General features: G+C 45.6%; 1 protein-coding gene across 1 annotated transcript in view; it reads right to left on the bottom strand.

Annotated features, from left to right (window-relative positions):
• Positions 1-6,013: 6,013 nt before the first annotated feature.
• The window catches only part of LOC140218539 (A disintegrin and metalloproteinase with thrombospondin motifs like), a 77,841-nt gene continuing 61,683 nt past the window's right edge, over positions 6,014-22,171 (bottom strand). Inside the window, exons 9-13 of the mRNA XM_072288313.1 lie at positions 21,919-22,027; positions 18,766-18,939; positions 10,568-10,703; positions 10,384-10,491; positions 6,014-6,076 (exon numbers count right to left, since the gene is read on the bottom strand). Of these exons, the coding sequence (XP_072144414.1) occupies positions 6,014-6,076; positions 10,384-10,491; positions 10,568-10,703; positions 18,766-18,939; positions 21,919-22,027 (590 nt within the window). The remainder of the gene's footprint in view (positions 6,077-10,383; positions 10,492-10,567; positions 10,704-18,765; positions 18,940-21,918; positions 22,028-22,171) is intronic.

Here is a 22,171-nt window from a genome sequence, read left to right as displayed (position 1 = left end):
TGGTGTACCACAGGCGATGGTTTGCCGGAAAGGCCCTCACAATCAACAGGGAACTGCTGAAGCAGGAGTTGCACTCCACTGCGCTTTTCTACAGCACACACGTGCTTTGTGCATTCGGTCATCTGATACGGATTGCGGTCCGGCAGCTTCAGCTCGAACGTGACACGCTCGATAGTAGTCATAGTTGCCTTATCGTTTATCGTTGTCACACTTTTGATTGCTCCTGGAGACATGCTGCTTCGCTATGCAGGAGCTGCGTTGAATTTCTTGCGGCGTCGCTGTTGAGACCGGTTGGCTTCAGTAGTCGCACCTACTGTGTTGCCAGCTGTGACAAGAAGTGTGTGTAACGGACATCGACGGCGAATCCCCTCGCTGTTCTTTCATTTCATTGCATCGCTCACCTTGTTGTTGTTAATTCCGATGTCGGGGACCTGCATGCGCGTTGTAATCGCTTGTTTCCAAGCGCTCAACAAAATTCAATGACGCTTTTTAACATGTCCCTCTCTGCTCCGTGGGTAGAGCCTTGCGCTCATCACAATCTCTAAAACTTCCTTCAAAATTTCATAGAGGACAACGACCTATTCCCAGCCACTCTGCTGGGTTTCTGCAGTGGCCTCTCCACTCAGGACGCATTCCTTCTATTAGAAGAGGAAGTCTTGAGCTCTGTACCCGGAGGAGGAGAACATTTAATACTAGCCCTTGATATAAAAGGAGCATTCGAAAATATGTCGCATAAGGCCATCCTATTCAAATTAAACAACGTCGGATTTGGTGAAAACACCTTCAATTGCATAAAGGCTTTCCTAACAGGGAGGAGCGCTACAATAAGCGTAGCACAAGTCACGTCGCAACCTTTTCAGATGACAAACAAAGGTACCCCTCAAGGAACCATCATCTCTCCACTGCTCTTTAATATCACCGTGAGAGGACTCACGCGCGCCCTGGATGATGTACCACAGTTAAGATACACCTTATATGCGAATGATATCACTTTATGGGCAACGCGCGGTTGTCTGGCTAGCAAGGAGCAGACACTCCAAGAGGCTGCAACAGCAGCTGAAAATTTCGCCAGGGCCAGCGGGCTCAGTTGCGTCCCACATAAATCCGAAATTATCAGGGTACATGAGAAAAGTACAAAAGTAAGGGAGACATAGACATACAAATTGTAGGAGTCAAAATAAATGAGGTGACCGTTGCAAGGATTCAGGGTTACTGGGTTCAGAGTAACGGAAGAGCAGACCACACAATAAACATGTTAAAATCAGCAACGAAAGAAGTTGCCAGAATGATACAAAGAATAAAGTATCACAAAAAAGAAATGAAGGAGGCGGACACAATTAGATTGGTACAGACCCTTGTAGTGAGTAAGATAACGCACAGTCTAGCTTTCCATACACTAAACAAAAGTGAAGAAGCAAACATCGAGTCTATGATTAGGAGAGCCTACAAAGTGGCTCTTGGGCTACGGGTAGGCACACCAACCCAAAAACTATTAGAGCTCGGAATACACAATACCTACTCCGAGCTAAAGACAGCGGTACTGACCACGCAGAGAAGTCGTCTAAGCCAGGCGAGGGAGGGGAGAGAGATACTCGCTAGGGTGGGCTTCCCACCGTACCCCCCGAGCCTGGACGAGTTACTGGCGGCAATCCCGGATGCCGTTCGATGCAAGATCTCGGTCGCTCCCCTGCTCAAGAATATGAACCCAAACCAAGACAAAGAGCGGAGAGAGGAGAGAGTAAGATGGCTCCGAAAATACCTAAAAAACAAAACAAATGTTTTGTATATGGACGCTTCCAGGTACAACTGGAGACGGGCCGTAGCAACAGTAATTGGAAGCGACAGGAGAATGTTGACGAGTGCCTCCTTGTACACGTTCTCGATCGCCTAGGCGGATTGTTTTGCGATTGCCCTGGCGATCAAAGAGCAAGAACAAAAAAAGGAACAACAAACGATTATAATCTCCGACTCGCAGGATGCGTGCCGTTTCTTTTTGAACAGCCGCCTCCCGATAAAAGTTAAAAATTTTCTAGGCGGGATACTGACAAACGGATACAAGTTGATCTGGTGTCCGGGACACACAGGCCTGGAGGGAAGCGAGATTGCGGACGCTTTTGCTCGAGGGCTCACGAACCGAGCAGAGCATCGACAGCACTGTCAATCCCCCCAAACATTCCAGGAGGAGTCAAGTGAGGAGGACAACGACCTATCCCGAATGGCCTCTCGCGAAGTTCTTGCTCACCAGCGCGGCACGCGACAAAAATACAGCAACCCCCATAAATCATTAGAAGTAGAGGATGCCATAGACCTCCGCAGAATTAAAAGGGGGGTCTATTAAACAAAATTTTTCCAACGCTGTATGGGCACACTTGTCCGTGGTGTGGCGGCTCGCCATCGCTATATCACATTTCGTGGGGCTGTCGAAATAGACCACCAAATTTAAATACCTTTTTAGGTATTTCTGACCCAGAGGTGCAGCTTGCGCTTTTGGATCACGTCAGGCAGTCGCCAGCAGACAGCGGAACCCTGGACTTGGGGCCCCACCCATCGAGCCTTTCATCTAACCCCTTTTAATAAAGTTATTCCTTTCTTCCTTCCTTCCCTCACGTACTGCCTTTTTCTCATTTAGTGCCCCAGGAACACAACTCACGGCGGCAGCTGTAGGTCTATCTCTATGCATCATACGTGCAAGTGCCTGTACCAATAAAGCCATCCACATACGATCGGATTACTGCAAAGACTTCTTGAACGTGATTGCCATGTCGTCCTTTAGTTACTCCACCGCTTGCCATCAAATTGTAAAGGAGAGGCCATGCCGTCTACAACACCACTCTGTAATAACCGTACTCGTCGCCATCTTCGAGCTTCTTAACCCTCATCTTCCTCATTTTGTCCTTGTATCCACAGAGCGTAACTTACAGCATAGTTACTCCTTAAGATGATGATGATGATGATGGATGTGGCTTGGTCATTCGATAATTACCCATAACATTTTCTCTTTTTCTTGGCCCAATGTCTTCGATTCCCCTCGACTCGCTGTTTGGTATGCCGTGGAAATGTCCAGTCGACACCATACAAGCGGTTGCTCAGCACTACCTGCATGTCAGGCAACACACATGATTGACGCTAGCGCTCGTGTTTAAGTAACCAGTACAAAGAAGTCTCACCCGCCTCCACCGCATAAGCCTGGATACCTTGTTCTGGTTCGACGTGTTGTGCGGCTCCCTTGACAACCTGCAGTTTCTGCCGTAGTTCCGCGGCTCTTACTATGTCGTGTGTCGTTTAGGGACCATGACTTACCACCTGGCAGACTTGCCCGAAAAATCGGCCACCGGCTATGCGTCACGTTTTTTTCCGAACTCGTGTCTTGCATCAACTGCTACGTCAACTGCTGCACTTAACTACTACCCTTACCCGGCGCCGTATCTTCTTCTCTCCTCGGTCTTTTCCTTCCACATTGCATGCCTCCGCTGTCTCGCTTTGTAAAGACAACTCATCACAGCGTGCCCAACATCCATTTCCGTCTCATTCTGAGACTTCAGCGCAACATTCGCCACTTGCGTTCTCATGAAGCAGTTCGCTTGCGCTATAGCAGACAAGCCATTACGCATTTGACTTGTTACCAACATTTTATTCCATGGTCTACACGCATGTAGGCGCAGAATAGAAATACGAGGAAAGAACATGTTGCAGTTGGGGATTGGCTGCAGCAGATTGAAGTCGATTTTGGCTGCACGTTTAGAGTTTGCTCGCTGTGGCCAGTCTCTGCCCGAAGAAGTGCAAAACTTTTGAATATAGTACAATTAGTAGCGCAAAATAGATAGTAAGGTCAATATCGCATTGCTGATATCGATAATATTATTGATAGTACACTGTCGGCAATGTAAATCACACCATCAATATGGAACTATCACAATGCCATCGATGGTTTCACAGCCGATTATTGTAAGAGTAAGTGTACAGGAATCCGGGAAAGCTTGTCAATTGACAAAGCTTTTTGTCCTTGTTCCCTGTATCTCTGATGTACGAGGTGCAGAAACAATTTGAATTGGAATATTATTCACATTTAAATATTCATCGACGATTTCGATACTCCAATAGAAAATTTGAGTGCAACTCTATACGTGTTTTCACTTCGCGATATATTGGCTGGCGCATACAATCTGTCTCGTGCGGCACGTTGCAAACGGAGCGAAGTGTGGCGCGTCTGCCTTGCTAATCGGGAGATTGAAAAAGAGGTAGCGCGAGGGTGACTCGTGGGTGCGATTCACAGCAGCCGCCACAGACAGACCTCCGCTCATGTAGCGCTTTGTTTCCATAGAGGCGACGCGCGCTACTCTGGTGCCATATCATAGGCATGGTCGCCGCACAGCCCGTTTTACAGAGCACTACGCTTTTCTTAAGGTGTCGGTCCACCAACGACAAAATGTCGAGAGCGGCCCTTCCTCGCGGGGAAGTCGTGCCAGCAGTGTCAGCGGCGGTAATATCCAAGGGAGCATCACATCAAGCCTTACTCGTAGCCGCTCGCCATCGCCCCTTGAAGTAGCAGAGATCCCCGTCACACGCGCTCGTACTACGGAGTGACCTCGGCTGAAGACGGCGCGGACGAGCACTCTCCACATCCCGGCTACCCCCGCGGAAGTGCAGATGAAATCGTCCACGTGGCCACGGATGGCTAGGCCGCCCGCAACTCTGCGCATGCGCAGGTCATCTCCCTCCACTCCTCCTCCGCTTTACGTCTCGTGGTTCCGCTGTACCCTTTTCCTGCGCTATCGTCTTCCGCGCTGCGCGAAAGACGACAGGGGTGTTCCGCTGCTAGAGTATCTCGCGCTGCGCTCCGCGTTCGTTTTAGTTCTTCGCGGCGCTCGTTCACTCGGTGACGCCGACACCGTTGGACAACTCTGTCGCTCGCCGCACGATTGGGCGCCTAACAGCTCCACTCTAAATAAAATTCAGGGGTTTTACGTGTCAGAACCACAATATCATTATGTGATACGCCATACCAGGGGACTTCGGAATAATTTAACCAACTGGAGTTCTGTTATGCACACTGCTGCATAAATGCAGCCGCCGCGGCCGGGATGTTATCCCACGCCCTTAGGGGTTACCAGCGTCACGCCAAATCCACCTCGCCACCGCAGCGAGTATCATTAGTAATATGGATAATAATACTATTGATAGTAATCGTGCATTATATACAGTTTAAAGAAACTATAGGTGCTATCAATGCTGAAGTTTCCGTTATTTTTGCCTCGCTAGTTTTTGTTTCACGCTTACACTGCTGGCGGTGTCATCTTTGTATGTATTTCTGAGGCCACAGCTATGAAGAACTACCGCTGCAGAAGAATAAGCTGGGTGCAGGGCAAATAAATTATTGCCTTCGTAACTGCGTTGCGTATTTTGACAGCCTCGTGCAGTGGTGTTAGATAACTTCAGCGGCATAGCAAATATTGAGGTGCGCTGATTTTCTCTCATTTCTTCTTTGTTGTTATAGTTTTTGTTATGTAGTGTATGCACGACACTGCAGTGCATACAAGAATTTTGACCTTTAAGGCTACAGTAAAGAAAATTCAGATAAAATTGCTGACAATAAGTTTTTATTTTTGCTGGGAATATTTAAAATAGAGTTGAGAGTACTTCCACTGCATGACCTTTAGATGATGTTAAAAGTCAGCGTTAAATGGAAAATGAAAAAAAAAGACACAGAACTGTTTTTCTTATACGTCATTCATCCTTCGGTTTGACACATTGTCCAAGAAAACATCGCTGGAAAGAGAGAGAGTAATTACAACCATAAGTACAAGATGATAATAATGTGGTAAATAACAGCGTCTTTTCCAAGAGAAGAAATGTGTTACAGTGCGCGGCAATACTCGCCTAAGTAACACATAAGTGAATAAGTACGGTAATAATTACTCAGGTTGTACTGCTTCTGCGTCTTCAGCACGTTGAAGAATGAAAAATATTTGCAAAGCGCTTGCGTGATAACAAGCGCAGTATTAGACGGAGTAGGTCATGGACTGTTCAGCGTGGTATAAATTGGGGCAAATATGAGCAGATGCACTCGAGCGACCTCCTGTAGTGGAAATGAGGAAAACTTAAATGTCAACTTATGCGCGCGTCGTTCTCGGTTATGCAGGTGGAATTTCACGGGGGGGGGGGGGGGGGGGGGCATCATTGTAGAGACATGGCTCATCGCAGCACATTCCTAAAGTTCACTGCGACAATTTGTAACGCAATTAGGAAAACAAATTGTGGCAAGACAGACAAACGGAAGAACGCAAACATTCAATGCCATGGAACGCTAAACGGCGTCGCAGACGTACAGAAAATTATACATTAACTATCTATGCTGATCATATAAGTAAGCGCATGAGCCTCGATAGGATTGAATTCTTCATTTAATTTGTAGGTAAGTGTAATGAATCGGATGAGCTTGCGAAACAACTAGGAAGAAGGTAAAGTCTCTAAAAAGAAAATTATGGGGTTTTACGTGCCAAAACCACTTTATGATTATGAGGCACGCCGTAGTGTAGGACTCCGGAAATTTCGACGACCTGGGGTTCTTTAACGTGCATCTAAATCTAAGTACAGGGGTGTTTTCGCATTTCCCCCCATCGAAACGCGGCCGTCGTGGCCGGGATTCGATCCCGCGACCTCGTGCTCAGCAGCCTAACACCATAGCCACTGAGCAACCACGGCGGGTACCGGTCAAGTCTTTGGACGGCAATGCTTACGGATGAGGAAATGGCAAGGTTGGTTGGTCCTTCTCTCATAATATTTGCCAATGGCAATAAAGTTGAAGGTGTTTTCTAAGCAGTGGCAGTTTTGTCGCATATTCAGCAATACAAATATCGTAAATGTGGACACTCTCTCCGTACTCCGAGCTTTGCTTGATGGGGGAAACATTGACAACGATAGGAAGCAAAAGACAACTGTGCTGCTGCGCATCATGAACAGTACGCCGGAACGCCGGAGGCTACCAGGCGTCATAGGTATGTTGGACTCTACGGTGAGTGGGTATGTGGCGAGGTCACGTGGTTAGAGTTCCGACGTCATTACGCACGCGTACCCATAGGCACCGCACGCTGTGCGTTCAGTGTGCCTTCTTTTGTACTCGTGCGAACCTGTGCTCTATAGACCTGTTGAACCATACACATGTTGAAAGACGGCCATTCAGCCAGTGGGCTGATAGAGTGGGCATCAATAAAACTTGGTGCTGGGCTAGTTGGTGATGCATTCTTTAAAACTGATGGTAGCGCTAAAAGGACGGACACAACGGAAGCGTTGTGTCCGTCCACAACGGACGGACGGAAGCGTTTCCTCGTCGTCGTGTCGTATTTTCATCTTGTGTCCGTCCTTTTAGCGCTACCATCAGTTTTAAAGAGTGGGCATATCTATGGGATCAAGGCGAGTATGCGGCGAAAAGTTAGCGTCCATAGTGGGGCGAGCCAACACAGCGCCTGTGCACATAGAGGGCACAGCGCCTGTGCACTCCTGTCTATGACGTCATGCTACCTGGCCCGACTGCCGTAGAAAATAACAGGGGTGCTCCCATGTAAGTCACGGCGATATTGTCGTCGCCGCTTTCGTCACGCGGGGCTTGGCAACGAAAATTTAGGGTCTAGTAGCATGACGTTGTAAAGCAGAGTGAATAGGACTAGTGTTATGCAGATGGCGCTGGGGGAGCACGCTATTTTTCTCCACCCTCCACTTTCTTCCACTCATTCCGGGCCCCCTCTCCCGAGACTGCGATGGGTGACACCTCCTTCCACCCCTTCGTGTCCTACTAAACCTCCCTGACCATTTTCCTTCCAGCACTCACCGCGTCACAAAACGGCAAATAGCCCTTTTTCCGACACGCGAGCGCCACCAGGGACCGCGCAAGTGCTCATGGGAAATGTGCATACGGCGCTGAGACAGGCATCGCGCTTTTGCTTTCCTCCTGCGCCATGCAGTTAGCAGTAGTAACTACAGCAAATATGGCAAATTGGAGCATGTTACTGTCCAATTCAAACAAGAATGTCTCGTTTATTGCATAGCTGCGACGGCCAATCGCATTTTCCGTTGCGAACCACCTAGTTTCCCCTGGCGCCTCTGCTTTTTTTTTTTACAGCACAGCTAGGAACCCCTTTCACAAGATCTATTCAGCATTTACTAAGTATCCATGTCAGTGTGCTGCTTTGCTTGCACTTCAGTACCATAAACAGAGAAGAATACGGCGGCCAGAGAGCGTGGTAGCAGAGCAAGGTGTAATCACTGGATGACGCCACGGTGACCAGCACATGTGTGTGAGAACCGAGGTCAAACAATTTAAAGGAAGTCTGTTCTAAAGTGTAAAATGCAAAATACGTATGAATCATACGAAAGGAGAGAGAATGGATTCAATGAAAGTGCAGGGCAACTCACTCTTTATATTTAATGTGTAGAGAGAGATGCAAATGAGAGAAAGGCAGGGAGGTTAACCAGAGTTAAAGCCTCCCGTTTGCTAACCTGCACTAGGGGAAGGCAAACGGGAAGTAAAGAGAGAAAGAGAAGCGGGGACAAAAAGAAAGGCGTGAAAAAAAAGGATGGGATGGTTATATTCTTGCTAATAGGCCACTGTCACGTAAAAAGGTCAACAAATCCTTGACCGACTTTCGGTGCGACGACAATTATATTTAAGATAAATGGGGAAATAATATATAAGGCAAATGGAAATGAAAGAGGACGAAAAGTAACTTGCCGGAAGAGGGAACCAAAATCGCAGCACATCCCGCGTGCGGTGCTGCGCGCTATTTATCTAGCGTGGAGCCTTCCTTCCAGTCATTTTTACGGCTGTGTGTGTGCAAGGTTAGCCTTGCGAGTGTTAAGCCAGAGCGGCTAACGTAAAAGGCAGCGGATGTGGAACGATCATTTAACCGCAGGCCTGTCATTTTGTATGATTGCGGCTAACTGAAATCAAACCCCTCGGTTACCTGTATTGTTCTCTCTGATAGAATAGAACAGAGGAAGAAAAAGATAACCCTGTTTTACCCTTCGCCACCGGGGGAGGGGGGCGCCATCTAGATCATGAATAACCTTTTCTTCTGCTTGACATGACACTAATCACTCTATTTATCGACCAACTCGAAGCCAGAAAAAGCCTTGAGATTTCAGCATCCAACACCTGCTACCACAGTGGACATTCCAATACAGGCAGTTCTGTAATCGCTCTCATTAAGCAACAAACATCATTGACGCTGAGTTTCGAATGATATCACATCTAATACCAGCACACCGCGTTTCCGAAGTCTTATTAATGATCCGGTATTTTTCTGATCTAATATGCTTGTATTTACGTGCACTGCTGAAATACAAAATTTCGTATTCAAGGTAGCCCTGTTTCACGCAGTTGGTGCGATAAACCTTTCACGCGACTTGGGGGTTTCGCACGTAATGCAATACGCTAGAAAGTTGATAATAATAGAACGTATGAACACGCTAGAATCACCGCGTGAATCAAGGGCCTAATCGACTTTTATATATATGGATCGATAATTATCACTGCCAGGCAGCCTGCAATAATAATACACTCGCAACAGTGACTGACTGGTAATTTTCTTCCTAGTTGCTATACGCCTACATACCACTTGATGACATTGAACCGTTGCTGCGACATGCCCATAAGAGGTAGTAAAAAGCGAATGAAAATTTGGTGACATATTCCTAGAGACAACTTGTTTGCGCAGCTGTATATATCTACACACACAAATAAATATGCTGAATAAGTACTACATTAGGCATCAATAAGAAACAGAACACTTACTCTGTCTTTAGAGAGCGATTGTTGGAAATGTTGAAGTCTGAAACCTCTTTATGGTTGTTTGCCATGTAGCAGTTATGATGTCGATGCATCCATCTCGTGGAGCTATTTTCTTAACGCAGCAACGAGCAAATATATAAGGTTTAACCACAAATCTGGTGTTCCCTTTCACAATGGCACACCTAGTACACTAAAACGCCCATATGTGGTAGCTCGAAAATGATTCTCGAATGGTAACTCAGTCATTCGTCGCCATCACCTTTAGATTGTTTGCAGACACTGGGCAGTCGCCTCACATATTTTAAAGGCACTTAATATTTACGAGTGTTAAATCGAAATCAAAATTCATTCAGACCAACACGTTCATCTTGCTGAGTGCTTTCTCGGCAACACCTGCAGTACAAGTACATACGTCACAATCACAAAGACAGCACAGTGCACCTAATCTGCTGATAGCGTCGAAAACATTGACCGTGCTCCGCCATCGTGTTGCCTAGTGCGTTTTTCTTGTATGGAGTAATCTTTCTCATTCCGTGCGTTAGAGATACATTCGAAAATATTTCTTTTTGGCTCAGTTATTTTTTATGAACAGAGCATACCTTGGTTCCTTTTCGCTGCGGATCACACGGAACGCCGTCGGGCACGCCAATTAGATAATAATTCTTGGAGTCTTCGCAGCGTGCCTTGCAGTCTACAATTCCATATTCCTAAAAAAACATTTCAGTTTGGAAACAGGGATGAGTTCCATTATTCCCTGCCAGCATAAAGAACGAGTCTTCTTACCTTTTTGTAGTGCATGCCGGGTATATTTGAGTAGCATCTTCTGCAGTAGTCATTGCCCGAGATATACTGACCGGGGAAACCGTAACGTTTGATCGATTTACGCTGCCTCTTCTTGAGACATCTCCATGCAGGTTGTCTAGGAAATGCAAATAAACACGTGACACAGTTCGTTAATGTTGATGACTTTATGTTCGGGAGCTTCGTTTAAAATATGGTTATGCCGCCATCATAACAAGGTCACAAATAAGAATAGGAATGAAAAACAGTTTTTCTTTTTCTCAAGAAAAAATGGACCCCAGACAAAAAGCTGCGCATTGAGCAGTTTGACGAGGCCTGGAGCCCTACACACAGCGGAAACAGCGGCAAAACAGCATTGCATGTCGTACACCCGTACTAGAAAAAAAAGCAACACGAGAAACAAAGAAAAAAGGAAATAAACTGCTCGTACGAAGCTGTCAAGAACTAGAAAAAATTTTCAGATACATACACCAATACAAAACTATATTGTGCACTGACATGTTATATTTACAGGAACACGCGCACACACCCGTAGAAGTGGCGCGCATACGCCCATATATATATATATATATATATATATATATATATATATATAAGCACATGGCAGATATAGCACCACTTATGTGCACATATCTGTATCTTCAAGTTAAATATGTTATGAAGAATGAACTGCTACAAAAAGGGAGAACGCGAGAGAGAAATAAAAGTGCAATTAGCCAATGCTTGCAAAATCATTCCAAACTAATCCACACAAAACAACGCATAACGCCGGTTGTAAACTACATGATATAAATCTGCTACCGATTAAGCAATTCTGTCTAACAGTGTTCCATTAAAGCACGTTTATTTACTGCGGGGTCATCAATTAAAGTTGTATTGGCGTTCAGGGTGTAAGGTATTACATACTTCAGCACTTGTTTACTGTAATTTGTTCGATTTTTCGGAAGACACCACTTTTCTAATTGTCGAGTGTTGGCTGCCAGTATGCGTTGTTTGAGCTCTGATATTGTGATAAGGAAGTTAGTACGAAGCGTGGCTTTGGCGGTGAATAAGGAAACAATAATGTGCGGTGGCATCACATTCACGAGCAGAGTTTTTAACCGAATAAAAAGCTGTTTGGAGTGTGCGCAGTACTCTTCGTCTGCAACGATACGAATCGCGTTCGTTTGCAGGCTCACAATTCTATTCATATTAGTCGGTGATGCCGTGCCCCAAACAAGATGACAATATGGAATGTGTGATTGAAATAATGAAACATAAATCTTTTTTTTATGTGTACTTGAAGAATGCCACGACACCGGGAAAGTGATCCAACAGCTTTTGATATACTTAGGGCTACGTTATTAGTGTGCTCAGTGCATCGAAGGTGCTCATCAAATATAACACCCAGTGTTTTATGGTGGCTGACGACCTCAATAATATCATTGCCTAGGTTAATGGTTACGTATTATAATTTATATTTAATGTATAAGTTTTTGTGCAATTGAACGATACAATTTTCTGTATAATTTTCTGCAGAATTTAGGTTGGCATTGTTGTGAGCAATAGCTCGATTTGTTGTGCTCTTCTTAAAATGCGTAAAATATGTCCAACAGCAGACGACTGCGAGAAAACAGGGACCGAGCGCGCCTTTATACGGTACATAAAACGCATCCCATTGATAGAAGCTTTCGTTATTACGTTTTGTGACGCGCTGTTTGTGTCCGTCAGAAGACTGCTAGGCGAAGTGGCGCGTTACAAGGGTCGCACCTCATATTTCTGTGACGAAGGCGCCACTGAGGCACCATGACGGACCTTGCAGAGAAAGCATACGTGTTTTTTTAGCATTGAAACATGCTGAACAAGAAGACACGACACGCGGAACTTTGTTGAAACGTGCCACAGCGGCTCACTATGTTGAGAGACGCGCAGGAAATATGTGCGACAAACGCGTCTCGAAACTTGTGTCGTGATCGTCAGGTTTAGAAGATGCGCATCCTGAATTATATTAAATTGGTTGTATGGGACACAGCTAAAGTGCCAAGACTTTGAAAGCACTGGCTGACACGTGAGAGAGAGAGACAACTTCATGTAGTCGCCTGCAGAACGACACCATGACTAAATGGCGCCGTGACGCGGGCCCTGACGTCTTCTCAGCGGGTGGTCTCTACTCAACTCCAGCGCGTGTTACTCCCGCGGTCGGTCACCCTGAGGGGCAACATTCCGTCGGTTTCGCTCGGCCTTTGTCTTCCAAGAGCCGCCGAGGCCTGCTGGACGGCCCAGGTTTGGCTTTCGTGGTCGTAGCATTCCGCCGCAGCCGCGAGTCGCGGCGGAATCGTTGTACTTGTCGAAGCCTCATTGGGGAACTTGGTGCAATCCCATAGGATGTGCGTCAGGGTGGCCCTCTCCCGCTGGCACACGCGGCACACATCACTCACATATAATTTAGGGTATAGATGAGTCATTAACACTGGGGTGGGTAAAGAACCAGTTTGCAATTGTCTGAACAGCACCGCCTCCGCTCGGCTCAGCCCCGGGTGCGGGGGTGGGAAAGTCCTTCGAGCCAGGCGGTGGAACTGTGTAAGCTCGTTGAACGTCGTCATGCGGTCCTTGGCACTACACCACGTTGGACGGTCGGTTGCAGCGGCGCGGTTGGTTAGCGCTCGCGCCACTGCGTGTGCCATCTCGTTGTGGTTATCGTGCTTCTCGGACGCATCGTTGCCCGCGTGCGCCGGGAACCACTTGATTCTAACATACCGATTCTGTCGTTGCAGGCCAGCCGAGCACAGAACGCGCACAGCCTCACCACACACTTTGCCCTTTGCATAATTCCGCACTGCACTTCGGGAATCGCACAACTCCGTCTGGCACCCAGGGTCGGCAATGGCCAGGGCAATGGCCACCTCCTCCGCCTGACACGCCTCGCGGTCCCGCAAGCTCGCCGCTGCCCTCGTCGCGCCGGACGACGCCTCGATGACGGTAGCTACGAACGCCGCGCAGTCTCCCTGGTATTCTGCCGCATCCACGAACCTTGCGTGCTCGTCCTTGGCGTGAAAGTCGATGAGGGCCTTGGCCCTCGCCGCTCTTCTCTCCTTGTTATACTCCGGGTTCATGTTTCTCGGGATGAGGTACACCCGAATCCGGCGCCGGGTTCCGTCCGGGACAGAAACGTCGCTACTCGCCGCTTTCGCTCCGGGCGTGAAGCCCAAGTATTGAAGTATGCGCCTGCCGGCTTCGGTCATAGAGAGCCGCTCCAGCTGGGCAGTCCTTCGCGCTTACGCAATTTCGTCGAGGGCATTGTGTACCCCCAGGCTCAGGAGCTTGTTGGTGTTCGTACACTCGAATAGTCCGAGCGCCGCCTTGTAAGCTCGGCGTATCAGGGCGTTTATGTTATTCCTTTCACATTGCATCCAGTTGTGGAAGGCTGCAACGTAGGTGACGTGGCTGATTACGAAGGAGTGCACAAGCCGAATCAAGCTTTCCTCCTTCATCTCGGCCTTGCGGTTGGCAACCCGTCTGATGAGACGTATTGCGTTGGTAATCTTGGCTGTAAGGCGGGAAATAGTCTCGCCGTTGCCCCGTCGCTTGTCTATAATCATGCCGAGCACCCGGATTTTGTCGACCTCAGGGATCACGTGGCCGTTCCTCGTCACGATCTTGATGACCTCGTAATCCCTCGCTTCGCTCTTCTTACGTCTGACGTATTTCGGTGGTAACACCAGTAGTTCTGACTTGCTCAGTGAGCAGATCAAACCGGAACCGTTCAGCTGGTCTCCGATCGCGTCGACGGCTTCTTGCAGCGTGCTCTCAATGTGACCATCGCTGCCTCCCGGAACCCACAGCGTGATGTCATCGGCGTAGATGGTGTGTCGGACGCCCTCGACGCGAGGGAGTCGCTTGGCCACCCCGATCATAACGAGGTTGAATAACAACGGTGAGATGACCGAGCCTTGGGGGGTCCCGACACTGCCGAGCCTCTTCTCTTGGAGCCGTAGATCGCCGGCGCAGAGCTCGGTAGTCCGCCCCGTCAGAAAGTCCTTGATATAATTGTACGTTCTTGCGCCCATGTTGAGTCTGGACACCTGGGCTAGGATTGCAGAGTGCTTCACCTTGTCGAAGGCACTCTGCAGGTCCAGTCCCAGAATGGCCTTGTTGTCTTTCGTTTTTCTCAGGCATGTGTCTGTGGCTTATTGGTTAGAGTATCGAGCATCTGTGCTGAGGGTGCATAGTTTGAAACCGATAATCAAACGACTTTCAATTCTTTATATATTTATTCCGTCCTAAAGCTAAAAAACCGCCAATTTTATTCCAACTGCAGTGCTCTGTACCGAAAATCTTTGCAGAGGCAGTTCATTCGCTTCGGCTGACACAGTATTTGCGAACAGACACCAGATGGATAATTAAAAAGACAAAGTTTAAAATTACTTTTTACGCTATCAAGTTTATATATTTGCTTTTGAAACTACACGACAATCGCATTTAAAGAGAACTACCCTTTGATTATTCTGGAGGGATGCTGCTTCTAGATGTTCATTACAAAATTTTCACACTAAGTCAAACGTTTTCCATTTCACATTCATTATAATTTTTGTGTCCTGGTACAATTGTAGCCCAAAATGTCTGAGCTTGGTACTAAACACCACAGAAGGCTTGACAGGAGCTGTAACTGATTATTGCACTTCGACGGAGGTAAAACGACATCTTCGTACAAAATTATGCAATGATACAATCACCAAACTATGGATGTAAGATACAATACTAACAGTCTAGAAACTAACACTAAAAAATTCATCAGCCCTTCTACTTTGTGAAGAAGGGTGAGCAGCAAAGCTGTGGTGTGTTTTATCTCAATCGGCGCATCTGTGCATGCATAGGTATAATAATAATAATAATAATAATAATAATAATAATAATAATAATAATAATAATAATAATAATTATTATTATTATTATTATTATTATTATTATTATTATTATTATTATTGTCGCTGTTGTTGTTATTACAACACATAATTAACTACTACTGGCGGTAACAGTGTGTATACAGGACGCAGGTGGTCGTTTAACCGAGCTTTGGCGCGAGCAACGATGTGCATTGACTGGGCTGCAGTCAAAGGAGTAGAGGAAACAAAACACGTTTGTTTGTAACTTGCGATTGAGCATAATCATCATCATCATCATCATCAGCAGCAGCAGCAGTAATCTGGTTACGCCTACTGCAGGGCAAAGGCCTTTCCCATACTTATCCAACTATCCCGCTCATGTGCTAATTGTGGCCATGTTGTCCCTGCAAACTTCTTAATCTCATTCGCCCACCTAACTTTCTGCCGCCCCGTGCTATGCTTCTCTTCTCTTGGAATCCAGTCCGTAACCCTTAATGACCATCGGTTATCTTCCCTCCTCACTACATGTCCTGCCCAGGTACATTCCTTTTTCTTGATTTCAACTAACTATGCGATTGAGCATACTTCCTAGCTCATTAGTTGAATGATATTTGGAAAGGCTAGAGTTTTATTCAAGCGGACAAACACACAGCTGCCCGTTTCTCTCCCGTAGAAGCCCATGTATTGGCAGCAGGCGGGAATTCCACAATATATACAACCTCACTGTGAACTACATAATTAAGAAAAGCAGATGACACTCGGTGTAATGTTATAGTCATCTTAGCGACTAGCTTTCATATAATTTATGTCAAGATAGTTGAATTAAAACAAGAGTTACAGCCATTTTCTGCAATCATGCTACCTCCGTAGATGGTCATGTATTGGCAGCAGACAGAAATTCTGTAACGTTTACAACTTCACTGTGAACGAACTCATCAGCGCAAGTCAAAGACACTCGGCGTAATAATGGAGTCATCGTAGTGGCCTACCTCAGTATAATTTTTTTCCAGGATTCCTACATTAGATTGAGAGCTAGAGAGCATTCGCAAGAAACTGTAGACGAAAAGTTTTTCGTGTCGATGAGAAGCCTAGCCGGACGAACATCGACCACCACCGGAATGTATCTATATGCAGCTTCGCTGTAAACATTTATTGTTTTGTTTCCAACTATAAAAGTTGAAGAGAAGAAGAGTCATAACAGCATTACCCAAAACAATGCGAATTGTTTAGAAATGTAGGCAATGTAAATGCGATCATTTGTTGGTCATTGTTATTACGAGTCCTTCACGAAAACGAAAAACTGCTTCCACGCGTAGCAAAGCCATGCACTATTTTTACCTGGTTTGCTAGTTTCCTCGTGTAAATGTCGTTCGTTTGAAGCCCTTAGAAGTTTACATTTGTTATTTTTAACTGCATGTGGCATTCATAACACCAATCGGATACATTATCATGATAAGATTCCAAAACTATGTTTTCAATAATTGGCAGGGATCCCCTTGTAAGCCACAGTCATCTGCGAGCTGCCTGGCGGATGAACTAATAGAAGTTGGAAAATCATTGATGCAAGTGAGGAACAACAAAGGAACGAAAACTGGACTTAGCGTTATTCCTTAAATAACGAGCTCAATGACAAATCGGAGTCGTTTACACTGACATTTTGCAATCAGGCAATAAGAAAATTTTCCGCTCGAAGCAAAAATATGCATGTCCAGGTTACGTTCGCGAGATTAAAGCAGAGAATCTGATGGGGAGTCAAGTCAAATGCTTTGAAGTCTAGAAAGCGGTCGCTGTTCGTAAGATGGCCAGTTTGCTAGAACCCCCCAACCTTCTTCTCTCTGTAAAAGAATATTTTTGTTACTCAACAAACTTGTTAATAAAACATTAAACAATGAGAAGTCATATCAGGACGGGCGTAACCGTCGTGGCATATATTTCTCAATTAAGGCTTTTACACAATTGTGGAAAAGATCTCAATTAATTTCAAGAGGCCGCTATTGACCAGAGGCATGCAGGCCTCTCAACATGTTTCAAGGCCCCTGTTTATCGAAGTAAGGCTTGCTTTGGTAAAGTCTTAGATGTACTTTGACTAGCGACCTGGTTGCGTAATATTTCTGTTACTCAAAAGAAAATAAACCAATGACTATGTAACTCTGCAACAAACTGTAAATAAGAACGAATGTTGTCAGAAAAGGTTGAAGCACGTTGCAAGTCCAAGATAAAATTGTTATATTTTTGACAAGCTGAGAGAACGCGAAATCAGGGCAGATATTCAACAGGGCGTCTGCTTCGCAGGAAGTACTGAAAATAGCAGGAATCGCCCCACTTCAATCAATTTGAGGCACAATAACGTCTCCGAACAAGAATATAGGAGAACAAGTGAACCGTAAAACAATTTTGTTTGATGCATCGTGCGAATCTGCAGCAAGCGGAGAAGCGGGGCACTGTCGCCCGTAACGAGCCCACTATATCACTCCCCGGTGATTGATCCATCAAGACGCGCACACCAACTCAAGAGGGGATGCAAAAAATAAAATACAAAAACAACAAAATTGCACAGAAATTGTTAGCTATTCGAGTTAGATAACAAGGGTAGCGTTTAAAAGACTTTTAATCATGGAGTAACTCATCACTTGCGATTAATGTCAGATGCGATTTTTGAAAATACCTTTACTACATAATCACCGAATATGCATATGAATAGCAATACCCAAGCTACGCCTTTGACCAAGAGCTTTTGTGAGTTACAAGGAATACTACATTCACTTCATGGTGCAATATTCTAGGGTCTATAACATTTGCGAAATTGCGTGCAATAAACATAGTAAAAGGAATAACTTTTGCAGTCATGTGATTTGAAATGCAGCCATATAACGAAGATTTACAACAAGCGCAAGCAACTGCCAATGAAATAAGTGGTATAGCTAAGTCAACCATGCTAAACCATCGTAAGTCAAAAAAGTTATAGCAGTAGCAGAAACAGATCCCAGTTCGTCCACCCATTCCCCCATTAAAGCGCACAGTATTTTTTGGGGGCATTATAGAATGACAAACACCTGCAATTACAGATTTTTAAAAAGGAAATCTCTTCTTTTAAGGCTGCTAGACCGTGAAACTCCGGAGCACATCTGGCAAATGCGCAGAAATGTTAGGTGCATATTAGGCGTCCTGTAATAGGTAACTTCAGAGAAACATCGACATTTAGGCCAAATCTAGAGTTTAGAGCGTAAAACAATTGAATTTGCTTACGCTTCCACAAACACACTGGTGAAAGGGTAAGCTTAACGGTTAAGGATTGTACAGATGTATTTCCTGAAATACCTCAGCAGGTTCTTTATATCAGCGATGCAGCACGGCGAAAAGATGTACTGGTTTCTATTTTTTCTCTCGTAGCTCATCATAAAACCGTCTCCCCAGGGGCAGCTCTCAGAACCTTTGTGTCCAGGCAAATGTGACATTGCTCCGTTTCCATCGTGAACACAACCTAGGCTGCAAAAAAAAGGAAACACGTCATATTATATTGTGTGCACCTACTTCACCAGTACTGGCTAACATATATATCTTAAGCACAATAATAAAATTCGCAACACGGCAAGTCTTGCGTGAAATTCGAAAGAGCTAGGTAAGTCCCTGTAGTAGTGACTTATAATTTGTGATAGCTGTAACGAAAAAAAAAAAGAATCCCTGCTGTCTAAATAATTTTTTTTTCACTCCTGGGGTCGAACTTTTTAGCCGTTTTTATTACATCAGCAATATTCAAACGACAAATATATGCGGTTAAAAGTAAGGCACACTAATTCTTTACAGTAGGTTACTGCTGAGGGCATCCTCCAATGCCTCAAGTGACAGTTACTCACGGTTAGGCAACGGAGGGTGTTCACTTTTTTTTCTGTCAAAAAAACACTGGCATCACCATATTTGTTCAGGTAAGCAGTACGTCACTGTTTTTTTTTTGTCATGACACACATAAACGAAACGGCGTACAGGTGTCACACAATCTTGAAGTTAAATCTTTCGCCTACTTTTCTCAGGCTCAATTGTTAAACGTGCTAGATATGCGTGATAATTCCCCGTCCATAAGAATATGGTCATCATTAGTGTCAGAGAAGTATCAGATATCCCTACGACCTTCGTGACTTGGCTGTGTAGATGTCTAAAACAACTCATCCACCCTTTTTGTGTTTGGAATATCTTGTTAGCGGTGTAATACATCAATACAATAAATTGCATATAAATACAGGTGTTGCCTTTCTGAGAATAAACATAAACATTTAATGTGGCTGCGTGTTGCCATGTGATGAAAGTAATAACAGCTGTGGACTGTCATCAGCTTTGTATGTTGTAACCAACACCGCTTTTCTACGCGTAGGTCTCAAGTGCCTTGAATCCTCATGCCTTGTAAAATAAATGTGAACATCTATTGTAGTGCTGTCAAGCAACACATGTATTTATTGCCATCTGAAAGCATCCTTTGTCCACTCGGGCGATACTTATATCACAAGAGCAGGAGTGAAGATAATACACAGCATATCTACAACATTTACGGTTTTAGCGCACGAAACGGCACGAGAGACAGAAGTAGTTCTGTCTCTCGTCCTTTTTCGTGCGCTAGAACCGTAAAAGTTATGGAATAACAACATGCCCAAACTTACTCTCTTTCAAGCATATCTACATTTTACTTATTACCAAGGCGCTTGTGCAGGAGCGCCTAACCTCATGGCTAGCAATTAGGTGTCTCACTTGGTAGATTTGGGTTACACAATCTTTTCTGGACAAATCGTGGTTGCAAATCGCGTCAGAGCGCAGGAGGAATCGTAGAAGTGTAGAAGCTTAGAAATGTTTGACCGGAACACACGAGCATGGCCAGCATGACATGTCATCGCGTTATAACGGCCATAAGCGGTGACATCGGCGATAATAAGCGCAAACGCCATAAGCAATTTCTAGATCAACTGTCATCCGCTACGCTGTCCACTTCAGGAGTGCTCACACCCTGCTTTTGATATAAATGATTATAAAGACAGAACGCGCTGCCGTAAATATTGTTATTGCCTCAAAACAGCCAGGTCACGCAGTTACTATTGGCAACCATCACCTCTGCTTTTCAGAGCGCAGCTCGTAGGCCTGGCGAGCGTCGGCGTCGTCCTTCGGCGTCCTTGTAACTGAGCGAAAGAGCACGGATAAACGACCGAACGCGGAGCGCGGATGAAAGGCGGCGATAGCGAAGAGAGCTCGAGGAGGAAAGCTGAGGAGGAGGGTGAAGTGGCACCAAGAGGCTGGAAGTCGAGGAGGAGGATTTGGCGAATGCGCGAAAAGAAAAGCACATCACCGTGCACGACGGGCTTTTCGGCGACCATGGCTACAAGACGGCAGAAGGGCAGCGGATTGGGCGAGTTGGTGTTCCATGGTAAGAATAAAATTCAAACAGCGCTAGACGACAGGACCTGTCTTTCTGGTCCTGTCGTCCAGCGCTGTTTGAATTTTATTGTTACAAGACGGCAGCAGAGTAGCACGCGTCGTCTGTGTGCAAACAAAGCGCTGCCTGAGCGAAAGTCTATCTGCGGTGGCTGCTGTGAATCGCACGCACGGATAACCATTAGCGAGGCAGTCGCGCCAGACTTCGCTCCACATTGCAACGTGCCGCACTACCCATATGAAAACATGCATACAGCTTCGCTAGAATTTTGCATTATGAAGTATTACAATCGTCGCAAATTTTTTCAGGAAAATGTTTTCCTCATGCCCATAAATATTATTTTTTTCAATTATTCACCGGCGGATGCACAGGCTCCTGCAAAATAAAGAAACAATTAAAAGCGCATTGCAGATCAAGCGTCCTATTGTTTCGACGCCCATGTGCAAGACCTTACTGCACCGGCTTTTCACAAGCAGGATTGCACAGATAACGCGGACAGAGCCGGTGTCCTCATTATAGAAAGGCCGTACCAGACAATGTTCATACGGGAGAGTGTCTTGTGCACTTTCGCATACTGTCACCTATCTGGTCGCTTAAGGCGTTGGCGTTGCCGTGCGATCGACTGTCGTGCGTCTCAGATTCAAAACTACCAAGGCTGTTGCCTAAGATGGCACTGCCGAAGAACGAAAATGTTTCACCAGAACCGCAGCTTACGGGTGCTCTCAGGTAGTGCAACCAGAGAGCTTCCTTACAAGCCAGTTTATTGGTAGTGGCTGGCGAACACGGCGGCGAAATACTCGTCAGCGTTTTTTTTTTCCTTTCACCACTCTATCCAACCATCATTTATAGTGAGGTCTCATAATTTGCTTGTGCGCATAGTGTTACGAATGCTCGGATTATTTCTTTGCCGCCTTTTGCAGATGCGTGACTTTTATCGTTAATCGTTATGAATAGTAAGTCTAGCGGCGCTATGCGCCTTAGGAGCTGCACATTCGTACGTAACCAAACAGCTATTCGTGACTTTATGGTGGCTTAAAAATTAAAAATTCAAGACTTACGAATGCCCAATTTCGTGTGCAAACACCGTTAGACCAAAGTAGCTCGCCGGAGGGTCTTCACTCATGGCGACTTTGCTCGTTTGGCAAAAACCTCCAACATATGAATACCCTGGTAATAAAGTAAGAAAGAAAAAACGCGCCAGCGCAAATTGGCAATCTTGTTCAAAACACAAGAGCTACAAGGCTGAAGCAGCTTGATAGACTGAATGCTTGGTACTGTTACATTCTCAAAAAATTTGCACACAACCACACA

Source organism: Dermacentor andersoni, chromosome 5, assembly GCF_023375885.2.
Source record: "Dermacentor andersoni chromosome 5, qqDerAnde1_hic_scaffold, whole genome shotgun sequence".
Classification (NCBI taxonomy): Eukaryota; Metazoa; Arthropoda; class Arachnida; order Ixodida; family Ixodidae; genus Dermacentor; species Dermacentor andersoni.
The sequence above is the reverse complement of the archived record's forward strand: the minus strand, read 5'-3'. Positions and strand labels throughout refer to the sequence as shown.